General features: G+C 46.3%; 2 protein-coding genes across 2 annotated transcripts in view; one reads left to right on the top strand and one right to left on the bottom strand.

Annotated features, from left to right (window-relative positions):
• Positions 1-12,116, bottom strand: part of LOC122543922 (zinc finger protein 850-like) — a 70,147-nt gene extending 58,031 nt beyond the window's left edge. Inside the window, exons 1-2 of the mRNA XM_043682852.1 lie at positions 11,446-12,116; positions 5,555-6,635 (exon numbers count right to left, since the gene is read on the bottom strand). Of these exons, the coding sequence (XP_043538787.1) occupies positions 5,555-6,528 (974 nt within the window). The 5' untranslated portion in view covers positions 6,529-6,635; positions 11,446-12,116. The remainder of the gene's footprint in view (positions 1-5,554; positions 6,636-11,445) is intronic.
• Positions 12,117-12,229: 113 nt separating this feature from the next.
• LOC122543907 (oocyte zinc finger protein XlCOF7.1-like) overlaps positions 12,230-13,050 on the top strand; it is a 13,853-nt gene continuing 13,032 nt past the window's right edge. The window contains exon 1 of the mRNA XM_043682795.1: positions 12,230-12,343. The gene's annotated coding sequence lies outside the window, so the exon portion shown is untranslated. The remainder of the gene's footprint in view (positions 12,344-13,050) is intronic.

The following is a 13,050-nucleotide window of genomic DNA, read 5'->3' as shown; positions in this document are numbered from 1 at the left end:
TCATTGGGACAATTACTAGAGTATGTGGGACCTGTTCAAGATGCATGGGTTGTACCTGAATCGGAAATTGGGTCTATATCCATGCTTGTGTTCTTGGGGAAAGTTTAAATGTAAAATTGGGAATAAGGTTCAATCAGACATAGAAGGAATACCGTGACAGTCCAGAAAGTGGAGGAAAAGTGGGCATAATAAGGCATATAAGATGACTGGAAGCCGAATTTTATGTACCTTAGTGCAAGGAACCTGACTGGTAAGGCGGATGAACTCAGAGTGGGGTCAGCATTTGGGAATATGGTATTGTTGCAACCACTGAGACATGGTTGAAGGAAGAGCTCAATATTTCAGGTCATGTTTCAGGCATGATGGTGCAAGAAGGGGAATGTAAGATAGGATGGGGGCATTATTCATGAAGATGACCATCGCTGCAATAATGGGGGATGTCCTCTTCTAATGAGGCCATCTGGGTAGAGTCTAAACGAAAGGAGATCACTTTGGTGGGATTATACTGCAGACCTCCCAACAGTCAAAGGGAGATCGAGGAGCAGATATGCAGGCAGATCGCAGAGACGTTTGAGAAGATAGGGTTATGGTAGTAGAGGATTTCAAATTTGCTAACATTAACTGTAATTGTCTTAGTGTAAATGATTCATGGGATAGAAAGGGTTTAGAGGGCGTTGGACTCTAGCTCAATCTACCAGCTTACTTTCCCTTATGTGTGAGCCGAGTCCTGCGTGTTCTTTTAATGAAGCAATAGGAGAAGATATTCGGTCTCAAATTCTTACTTTATTTTAAGCAGTGAGTGGATAAAGTATACAGAGCTCTGGGTCTAGATCTTCCCATCCCTGACAAACAGCAAAGTGTGTCAGTTCAAGAAGTCCGACCCCTATCCTGCCCCTGACCCAGTCTTTTATACAATACAACACATCATGTAATCACAGAACATTGTGCAAGCATTGAGGTGTGGTTGTGTTCTGATTGGCTGTTGACCTGACTCCATTCTCCGCCTTTTCGCGTTCCCGGATATCTGACTCCATGTGACTTCCTTCTGCAGGTGGTGGCGCGAAATAGTTCTTGTTTTTTTTAACACCACAGATTACAACATGTCCTGCATCTGCACTCACAGGGCGGCAACACCCCCGCTGTCTGCCTCGCTCTCCCAACCGCCACCATGGCCGCCAGTACACACTGCTCTTTGTTAAAAGTCATTCCTATTGTGTGGTTACATCAGCATATCTTTACAAGTCAGATGTACTCAGTACTTTTCCACTGTCTGTTTGTCCCCACAAGGGTTACACAACCCACTGTGTTAGTTAATGGTTAAGCATAGCATTGTATTATAAGTAACTGAAACAAATATATCATTTAAATGCTTCTGAATGCTTCGTACTAAGGCATATATTTACAAGGGATATGGGCCAAATGCTGGCAAATAGGACTAGATTAATTTAGGATATCTGATTGGCATGGACAGGTTGGACCAAAGGGTTTGTTTCCATGCTGTACAATTCTTCTGACTCTATGATTGACGGGGTGGAATTTTTAAAGCGCCTTCTCTGGGTTAGATGGGACAGTGCCAGACCTAATCCTAGGGATGAAGCCGGTCAAGTGGTTGAAGTGTCAGCGGGTGAGTATTTTGGGATAGTAAACATAACTCTGTAAGTTTCAAAGTCATTTTGGAAAGGGATAAGGGTAGTGCAGAAGTTAAATATCTAAAACAGGGGAAGGCCAATTTTCAACAGCATTAGACAGGATCTGATAAAAATTGACTGGGAGCAGCTACTTGCAGGTAAGTCTACATTTGGAAAAAGTCAGAAGTCACATGACACCAGGTTATAGTCTAACAGGTTTAATCGAAATCACAAACTTTCAGAGTGCTGCTCCTTCACCCGACTTCAAATAAACCTATTGGACTATAACCTAGCATTGTGTGATGTCTGACTTTGTTCACCCCAGTCCATCACCAGCATCCCCACATCATGGCTACATTTGGGAAGTGGGAGATTTTTAAAAGTAGTAGGGTGAGAGTTCAGGATCAGTATATTTCTCTAAAGGTGAGGGCAATGGGCAGCAAGACCAGGGAACCCTGGATGTGATCAGATATTGAGACTTTGATAAAGAAAGAAGAAAGCATATGTTAAGTGCAGAGCATTAAAAACAGGGGAGGCCCTCAGGAGTATAGAGATTGTAGAGGATGCTTAAAAAAAGGAGTTAGGAGAGCAAAGAGGAGCCAGAGAATATCTTTGGCAGATAAGATTAAGGAAAACCCCGAGGCATTTTATAAGTATATTAATTGGAAGAGGATTACCAGGCCAAGAGTGGGGCCTATTAAGAGATCAAAGAGACAATCTGTGTTTGGAGCCAGATGACGTGAGTGAGGTGTTAACTGCATATTTCTCACCTGTATTCACAAAGGAGAAAGACATGGTAGCTGGAGATTTCAGTTAGGACGGTGATGTTCTACAGCATGCTAAGATTAATAAGGAAGCGTCATCAGATGTTTTAGTGGGCATTAGTGCATAATATGATGAGATATACCCCAGGCAGTGATGGGAGGCAAGAGAGGAGATTGCTGGGATTCTGGCTGAGATATTTAATACTTCGCTGGCCACAAGTGAAGTGCCAGATGACAGGAAGAGAGTTAACGTGGTTCCTTTCTTCAAGAAAGGCAGCCGGGATAGGCTTGAATATTGCACGCCAATTAGTCTGACATCAGTGATCGGGAAATTCTTGGAAAACATTTTGAGACAGGATCAATCAACAGCAGGGATTGATGAGGGATAGTCAGCACAGATTTGTTGGAGTGAGATCCTGCCTGACTAAGTTTGAGTTTTAAGGTTGACGAAATATATTGATGAGGGGAGCGCAGTTGATGTGTTTACATGGACATCAGTAAGGCCTTTAACACGATCTCACATGAAAAGGTAAGAGCCCATGGGATCCATGGTAAATTGGAAAACTGGAAAGGGTGATGCTGGAGAGTTGTTTTTATTTTGATTGGAAGCCTGGGACCAGTGTTAGGACCCTCAATGTTTGCTATGTACGTTATCAACTCGGATGAGAACGTAGAAGATATAAATTAGTAAGTTTGCAGATGACACAAAAATTAGTGATATTGCTGATAGCAAAGAGGTGGTCTCAGGCTATAGTCTGATATTGATCTGCTGGTAAATTGGGCAGAGCAGTGGCAGATGGAATTTAATTCTGACATGCTTGAGGGGATATATTTTGGAAATTCTGATATGGAAAGGATCCCCAAGTCCCTGAGGGGTACAGGGATGCTTGTCTTCATTGGCTGGGACATAGAATATAGGAGCAGGGAAGTCCTGTTGTAACTTTACAGAACATTAGTTTGGTCACAGATTGAATACAGTGTGCAGTTCTGGGTCACCACACTGTTGGAAGGATGTGATTGCACTGGAAATGATGCAGAGGAGATTCACCAGATGTTGCCTGGGATGAAAAGTCTCAGTTATGAGGAGAGATTGGGTAGTCTGGGTTTGTTCTCCTTGGAGCACAGGAGGCTGCAGGGAGATCGGATTGAGGTATACAAAATTATGAGAGGCACACAAAGAAATGTGAGAATCTTTTCCTCATGGCAGACATGCCTAAGACCAGAGGGCATAGGATTAAGGTGGGGTGTATGCATTGTAGGCGGGATCTGAGGAAAGTGGTTTTCACCCAGGGGGTGGTAGAAATATGGAATACACGACTTGAGAGGACGGTGGAGGCAGGTACTCTGACAACATTCGAGAAGCATCTGGATGAGCACTCAAAATGCCAGGGCATAGTCGGCTATGCACCAATTGCAGGTAAATGTGATTAGTATAGTTTTGAGTTTGGGGGTTAGCATTGACATTGTAGGCTGAATGGTGTGTTTCTGTGCTGTATGACTCTATTTTCCCAGCCACCAGGTACGATTCTAGCTGAGGGATAGTGTTGTTCCCCCGATTCCCATTGACTCCAGTTTTGCTCCTGTTCTTGGTTCCGCATTCGGTCAAACTTGGCCTTGATGTCAGGGGCTGTCCCTCTCAACTCACATCTGGGATTCAGCTCTTTGGTCTATGCTTGAAACAAGAATGTATTGAGGTCAGGAGCTGAGTGGCCCTGGCAGAACCCAAACTGGGTGTCGTTAATCAGGTTATTGTTGAGTAGGTGCTGCTTGATGGTACCAGTGACAACACCTTCCATCAGTTTACCATTGATCGAGAGTAGATTGATGGGGTGGTAATCGTCCAAGTTGGAATTGTCCTGCATTTTGTGTACAGGACGTGCCTGGACAATCTTCCATTGTACAGGAACAGCTTGGCTAGGCATATGGCATTTTCTCCAGCCAAAGTCTTCAATATTAATGCTAGAATGTTGAGGGCCCACAGCCTTTGCAGTATCCAGTGTGTCCAACAAGTGGAGGGGACTGGATTGGCTGAAGACGAGCAGTTGTGCTGCTGGGAGCTCTACAGGAGGCCGAGATGGATCATCAACCTAACAATTCCGACCGAAGATCGTTGTGAATGCTTCAGCCATGTCTATTGTCCAAATACGCTGGGCTCTCCCATTGAGGACAGGGATATCTGGGGAACCTCCTCCTCCAGTGAGTTGGTTAATTGTCTACCACCATTCACAAGCGATTGTGACAGGACTGCAGGGCTCAGATCTGATCTGTTGGTTGTGTGATTTGCTTAGTTCTGTCTGGCACTTGATTCTTCTGCGGGTTTGGCATGCAAGCAGTCCTGCATTGTCACTTTACCAGGACGGCAGATCATTTTTAGTTATGCCTGGTGCTGCTCCTGGTTTGCCCACCCACACTCTCACAGGGGAGGTACCCATCAGAATGTCAATACAACTCAACGGGCCAAATAACCTCTTTCCTCAATTTCTTAGATTCTACACAGACTGTATCATAATTCAATGAGTTCTGATTACTCACTGAGTTGGATGAGTCTATATAAATGTAATTCAGGTACAAATAGCCAACATTCCCACAAAGTATCTTTTCCACTGTACAGACATCTGAGGTCTGTGCTTCCAGAGACAGCTGCGTAGCTTAGATACAACACTGGACACAACTGTTCCCGGCCCTGCCCTCAAATTTACTCTATCAACATCCCCACCCCTCACTAGGGGTCTGACTGTGGAAGACACTTCACCTAATCATCCCCAGCTACCAGCCACAACAAGAACCCTGCCTAGAGGGAGTGAGAAGAAACACCGGTGCGGGGGGACCTTCAGGAGTAGGTTGGCCCAACGCTGACTGAGAGAGGGAGGGAAGCAGCAAGTTAGATTGTTTCAATTTTAGTCACAACAAAGCTTCATGAGCTCCACATGTTGGAGGTGAGGAAAGAAGAGATGGGGAGAGGGCCAGCACTTGAAGAGGAGCAATTTGTGTGGGAGAAATTAAAAAGGAACAATGAATTCTGTGTGTAAAACAAAGATTTGACAACCAGCGTATTAACACACGTTTATTAATGTGTTTGTTTACATCAATGGAAACAGAGCCCAACGAACATAGTTTCGGCCTGGATGAGATGAACAGCAAAATCCAATCACATGTATTTACTGGTGAACTCGCTGGTGAGTCAGCAGGTTACACAAATGAGCAAATCTCTTCTCACACACGGTACAGGGAAATGGCTTTTCCCCTGTGTGAATGCGATGGTGTGTCAGCATGTTGGATGACTGAGAGAATCCTTTCCCACATTCCGGACAGGTGAATGGCTTCTCCCCAGTGTGAACGCGCTGGTGATTCATCAGGGTGGATGTGGTACTGAACCCTTTCCCACATTCCGGACAGGCAAATGGTCTCTCCCCAGTGTGAACACGCCGGTGCGCTAGCATGTTGGACAACTGACTGAATGCTTTCCCGCATACTGAGCAGGTGAAAGGCCTCTCACCAGTGTGGACCCGCTGGTGGTTCAGCAGGGTGCACAAGGTCGTGAATCCCTTCCCACACTTGGAGCAAGTGAACGGTCGCTCTCCGTTGTGAACTCGCTGGTGTCTCAGCAGGGTGCATGACCGAGTGAAACCCTTCCCACACTTGGAGCAGGTGAATGGCCTCTCCCCACTGTGAATTCGCTGGTGATTGAGCAGATGGGATGACTCAGTGAATCCCTTCCCACACTTGGAGCAGGTGAAGGGCCTCTCCCCAGTGTGAACACGCTGGTGTCTCAGCAGGGTCGATAGCTGAGTAAAGCCTTGTCTACACTCAGGGCAGGTGAATGGCTTCTCCCCCGTGTGAATTCGCTGGTGTATCAGCATGTTTGATAACTGAGTAAATCCCTTCCCACACTCAGTGCAGGTGAACGGCCTCTCCCCAGTGTGAACGCGCTGGTGTCTCAGCAGGTCAGAAGATTGCGTGAATCCCTTCCCACACTCAGGGCAGCTGAACGGCCTGTCTCCCGTGTGACTGCGTCGATGTGTTTCCAGGTCGGATGGGTAATTGAATTCCTTCCCACAGTCTTCACATTTCCACAATTTTGCCCTCCGAAACATATACGATTTCTCTTCACCATGAACCGTTCTTTTTCCTTCCATGGTCAACGGGCAACGATATTAAGTTCCTGGTGAGTCGACTGTCTCTGTCAGGTCTTGATTTGATGTTTGATTTGAGCTTCTTCTCTGTAAATCCTCTTTTAAATTCTCTGCAAAAATGATTTAAAATATGAGAAAGTGGGATGAAAAGTGCCATTCGTTATAAAAACCAACCAGTATCAACCTTCAGTGAAGGGAACCTTCGTCAGGATTACACAAGAGACGGGTCTCCACAGAGGAAAACGCATGGTGGCGCAGTGGTTAGCACTGCTGTGTCACAGCACCAGGGCTCCAAGTTCGATTCCAGCCTTGGGCGACTGTGTTGAGTTTGCACGTTCTACCCCTGTTTGCGTGCGTTTCCTCCGGGTGCTCCGGTCTCCTCCCACAGTCCAAAGATGTACAGCCTAGGTGGATTGGCCATAGTAAAAGATGAGATTACAGGAATAGGATGGGACAATCATTGTGGACTCGATGGGTTGAATAGCCTCTTTCTGCACTGTCGGAATTGTACGATTCTAGTGGAGGAGTGGGAAAAGGTAATGGACTTCCAGTGAAACTCAACTTGCTATTTGACAGAACCCACACTGGCCAGGAAGGCAAGAGCAGCTGGTGCACAGGAAAACCATCACCTACATGCCAAAGTCTAGATTAGAGTGGTGCTGGAAAAGCACAGCAGGTCAAGCAGCATCCGAGGAGTAGGAAAATCGACCTTTCGGACAAAAGCTTCATCAGCCGAGCTGGGAATTTGTGTTGCAGACGTTTGTGAAGCTTCATAGGAGGCTCCCAAGCACTGAGGATATCACCTAGACAGGGGACAAAACGTCTGCAACACAAAATCCCAGCTCGGCGAACAGAACCACAACAACGAGCACCCGAGCTAAAATCTTCTCACAAACTTTGAACATCTACGGGCAAGAGATGCTAAGACAAGCCAGGAAATGGGAATCCTGTGCCAAACGCCTAAGCGCCACATATGGACAAACCACCCATCTCAGGTGGCAGGCTGGTTTTCCCCTGTTTGGGGGTGTATAGAACTAGGCAACTAAGTTTAAAACTATGGGGTCTGCATTTTAAGAAAACCGAGGAGCAATTTAGTCTTTCAAAGGGTCATGAGTCTATGGAATTATTTTAAATATACTTAGGGCAGAAGTAGCAAAACTCGTGATTAAAAAGGAAGACATACTGTGTAGGTCATCATCAATCAGCCATAATCCTATTCAAAGGCAGAGGAGACTGAAGGGGCTGAATAGCCTTATCATGCTTCTAGATGTTCTAGAGAAGGGTGGCACGGTGGTTCAGTTGTTAACACTGCTGTCTCACAGCGCCAGGGACCTGGGTTCCCCACGGGTGCTCTGGTTTCCTCCCACAATCCAAAGATGTGTAGCTAATGGCCATGCTAAATTGCACATAGTGTTCAGGGATGTGTAGGTTAGGTGCATTAGTCAGGGGTAAATATACAGTAGTACTGTAGGAGTATAGGTGTGGGAAGGTTACTGTTTGGAGGGCCGGTGTGGAATGCTGGGCCAAATGTTTCCACACTGTTGGGATTCTATTCCATAAAGCTAACAGGAAAATAGAAATTCATACATGATATTTGTTTGGAGAGTCTGAGTTTCTTCTCCATGAAGCAAACGGAGATTTGGTAAAGGTGAACACGTTGACTTGTTTATATTGGAGAGGACAAGAAAGAGGTATTTCCATTGGGTGATGGTCCAAAACCTGGGGGAGAAAGATTTAAGGCGTAGGCCAGAGATACAGACAAAATATTTTTGATAGAATGAATGGCAATACCCAGTACTCTCTGGCTACATGCATGGTGTATCAAAAGAGGATCAACAACGTAAAAAAGGACATTGGAAAGGCATTTGAGTGAAATAGACTTGCAAGGCTTTAACCAGACAACAGGGGTAAAAGAGAATTGGGATTGTTCTACAGAGAGTTGACACAGACACAGGCCTCTATTCATAACATAACCTTGGAATCCAAGTAACATGAATCTTTTTCACTCTACATCTTTCCAACTCAACCCATCTTACTCCTACTCACTCTGGATTCACTCAAAAATATTCTGGTAAACTCCAACTAACTCTGACAAAAGAATTTGTTCCACATCTCTCCCACTCATTTCAACTCACTCCAATTCACTCTCATAAATCGTAGAGTCATAAGGCATGGAAACAGACCCTTAAATCCAATTCATCTGCGCCAATCTGACCTAGTCCCATTTGCCAGCATTTCGCCTATACCCCTCTAAACCCTTCCTATTCATACACCTATCCAGAAGCCATTTAAATGGTATAATTATACAAGCCCTCAACACTTCTGGCAGCTCGTTCCAATCACACGTAACCCTCTGTGTGAAAATGCAGATCATTTTAAATCTTTCCTCTCTCACCTTAAATCTATGTCTTCTACTTACTCCCCTAGCCTAGGAAAAAGACCTTGGCTATTCACCCTAGCCATACCCCTCATGATTTTATAACTCTCTATAAGGTCACCCTTCAGTCTATGACGCTCCAGGAGAAAACAGCCCCAGCCTATTCAGCCTCTCCTTATAGCTCAAACCCTCTAAACTTGGAAACATCATTGTAAATCTTTTCTGCACCCTCTCAAGTTTAACAACATCCTTCCTGTAGAAGGGCGACCAGAACTGTATGCAGTATTCCAAAAGTGGCCTCATCAATGACCTGCACAGATGCAACATGACATCCCAACTTGTATACTCAATGTTCTGACCAATGAAGGCAAGTGTGCCAAATGTTTTCTTCACCACAGTATCTACCTGTGAGTCCACTTTCAAGGACCTATGCACCTACACCCCTAGGTCTCTTTGTTCAACAAAACTCTCCAGGGCTCTAACATTTACTGCTTAAGTCCTGCCCTGGTTTGCCCAACCAAAACGCAACACCTCACATTTATCTAAATTAAACTGCCGTCTGCCACTCCTTGGACCGTTGGCCCATCTGATCAAGGTATCATTGTATTTTGAGATGATCTTCTTCACTGTCCACGACACCATCTATTTTGGTGTCATCTGCAAATGTATTATTCTCAATTACTCCAAACTGAACTACAACCACACTCATTCAATTCAACTCTCTCTTACCTCATTGCAATTCACTCTCCTTCACTTTACTGATTTTGTTTAACTCCTACCTACACTGACACTCTCCAAATAGCTTTCCTCGCTGCCACACATTGCAAATTATTTTAATTCACCCTTCAGCACTCCAGCTCTCTCTACTACATTCGAACGTACTCTGATTCACTGTGAATGGCTTTACATCACTCCCACTTACTCCACTCACTCTTCTTTAATCTACCTCACACCAATTCAAAATCAAAGTCACTCTTACTCACTGCAAATTGCACTACCTCACTCCAATGCAAACCAACCCACTCATCACTCCAACTTACTCTGAAACATTCCAAATCAGTCTATCTCACTACCTCTCATTTGAACTGACTTCAATTCACTCGATGATGCATCCAAATTGTTGCAAGAGGGAAGGGAGCAAATTGCAGAGTCATTGACAGAAATTTTCAAGACCTGTCTGAACACAAGATTAGTCCCAGGGACTGGAGAATTGCAAATGTGACACCATTGTTGAAGAAAGAGACAAAGGATAATCCAGGAAACAGACTTGTCAGCTTGATGCGAACAGCGGGAAACCTAATGGAGGCCATAATATGGGATAAGATGGGATGCACTTAGAGAAAAATACAAAATAGTCAACATAGCTTTAGCAAGGTAATAAACTTAATTGAGTTCTTTGACGAGATGATACAGGCAGTGGGATCAGGAAAGTGCTGGGAATATTGTGTATTTGGATTTTCAGAAAGCATTGGCCATGGTGCCACATGGCAGGTTGGTTATCACATTTTGGATCACAGTCCTTGGCAGCATCGATTAGAAGTTGGCTAAAAGGAGAAAACACAGGATAAGTGGAAATGAATTGAAAGTGGTGTTCTCAAAGAATTGGTGTTGGAACCCCTTGCTTTTTCTGATTTACATAAATTTATTATTACAGTATTTACATTTGGCCAAATGGGCAGACATCGGTCAGGTGAATTTCAATGCAGAGATATTTTGCCAGAAGAAATACCATGACAGACACTCCTTCCCAACCTCTCCCCTTGCCCGAAGTGTTGTCACCCTGTATCTGGTGCTCCTGATGTGGTCTTCTCTACATCGGGGATTCCAAACATAAACTCAGCATATTTCGCCAAGCATCTCAGCTGGGCACGCAGGCCTCCCCTTACCTGACCTCCCAGACACTGCCCATTTTAATTCCCCTTCCCACTCCCTTTCCGACATGACCATCCATGGCCTCTTCCATTGCCACAACAAATGAGACCACAAACTGGAGGAACAATGCCTCATCTTTCACCTGGGCAACCTACAGCCCAGAGAACTCAACATTACGCTCTCCAATTTCAAATAACCTCCCTTCCCAGTCCCTCCCCCTCTCTTACATTCCTCTGGTCGACACTTTATTTAAGCCACCATACTGGATTCATTCCTTCCATCGACCAATCAGGTCATACCGTCTACCTATGTTCACCTATCACTACCTGACTCCTCATTTCCTCCCCACCTTTATCTGCAGCTCCCCTTATATCCACCCCCAGTCCAGTAGAAGGGTTACACCCAAAACATATGACTTCTCCACCACTGATGCTACCTGGCTTGCAGTGTTCTTCCAGCCTCCTACCTGTCTACCTTGGATTCCAGCATTTGCAGTTCTTTTTTATCTCTAACCAATGGTCACTCTGCAGTCCTCTGGGACGTTGGCGAGCTGACTTCTCCAGAGCTGGATGCATCCTCCAGGGCTACCCTGGGTAGAATTATAAATCTCTCGGGGCTTTTCCATTGACAGTGAAATCTCAGCCTGCAAACACAACAGACAAACCTTTTACCTTGCACGGTGGAAGGCCGATGATACGGAGGTGCCAGTGAAGGGAGTGACTCTACTCGACCTTGCCGTGGTGCTTGGTTGGAACTGACGATTTGGAAACGGGCTTCCCATTCAATATGCTGCAAAAGTGGTGGGGGGGGGGCGGAGACAGAGAGCCCCTCCCACTCGGTCCGGGACAAGGTTCCGGATCCAGGGCCCGCACTGCGCATGCTCCAGTCACAGCCCGGTCCCGCCCCTCGCTCGATGGTAAAATACTGCAGATGCTGGAAATCTGAAGCAAACACAGAGAGTGCTGGGGAGACTCTGCTTGTGGAAAGAAACGCAGTTAACACTTGGAATCCTTCATGACTCCTCGCACTTCAGTGTCACTAATTGGTTGGAGGACCAGGAGCTCCCAAATGGTCATCCAGCGCCGCCCCTCCCGCTTCCTATTGATCGTACAACACCGGCCCCGTTTCTTATTAGTCCTTCAGGAACTCCAGCTTCCGATTGGACCTCTAGCACCGCCCCCCGCTTTCTATTGGTCTTTCCGCATCGATACACGCTTCCTATTGGTCATCTAGCACCATCCTCAGTTTCCTATTGTTTCCCCCGGAAACACGCCGCTTCCTATTGGTCCTTCCGCACCTCTCCCCGCTTTCTATTGGTCATCCAGCACCGGCCTCAGATTTCTATTGGTTCCCGGGCACCAAGCCCCGCTTCCTATTGGTGCTACAACACAGCCCCCGCGAGGCCTATGTGTCCTCAAGCACCGCCCCCCCCGCTTCCTATTGGTCTCGTCACCAAGGGGAGTCGCGGGTTGGAGCATGCGCATTGTGAGTGATCACGGCAGGTGGACGTTAATTAGTGATTATGCACGGGCACTCCGGGAGGGTTGAAGCGATATACCAAGCTGGCGGGTAAGTTTCAGAAAATGACCAGTCAGGTCTCAATCGCCAAACAAGTATCTTTCGGTGCCACGTTTCAGCCAGACCGTGCAGCCATTTTCTCGGAGAGCAGGTTCGAGTTGATAAGGCGCCATCTTGGTTCAGTGCGGCGGGGTGGGCGGGGCCGAGGCTGGGTCCCCTGTGTCCCAGGAGAAAGTGAGGTCTGCAGATGCTGGAGATCAAAGTTGAAACTTTATTGCTGGAACAGCACAGCAGGTCAGGCAGCATCCAGGGAACAGGAGATTCGACGTTTCGGGCACAGGCCCTTCCCTGTGTCCCAAGCCGCTCTCTGCTCCAGGGGAATGTAGGCCATTCCAGGGTCCAGTACACACACACACACACTCAGAGATAGTCCTGGGCTGACAGGGATGGAGTCCAGAAACTCCTTTTTGCAAGAGAACAGCATTTACACGCAGCACACTCCACTGCTCCATTTCAGGCTTGCCTCGCCTGACCATCAGAGTCTAGATTAGAGTGGCGCTGGAAAAGCACAGCAGGTCAGGCTGCATGACCTGCCGTGCTTTTCCAGCACCACTCTAATCTAGACTCTGATTTCCAGCATCTGCAGTCCTCACTTTTGCCTCCAAAAGAGAAAATGCTGGAAAATTTGACCTCTCCTGAGGTCAGATTCCTGAAGAAGGGCTTATGCCCGAAACATTGATTCTCCTGCTCCTTGGATG

Source organism: Chiloscyllium plagiosum, chromosome 45, assembly GCF_004010195.1.
Source record: "Chiloscyllium plagiosum isolate BGI_BamShark_2017 chromosome 45, ASM401019v2, whole genome shotgun sequence".
Lineage (NCBI taxonomy): Eukaryota > Metazoa > Chordata > Chondrichthyes > Orectolobiformes > Hemiscylliidae > Chiloscyllium > Chiloscyllium plagiosum.
The sequence above is the reverse complement of the archived record's forward strand: the minus strand, read 5'-3'. Positions and strand labels throughout refer to the sequence as shown.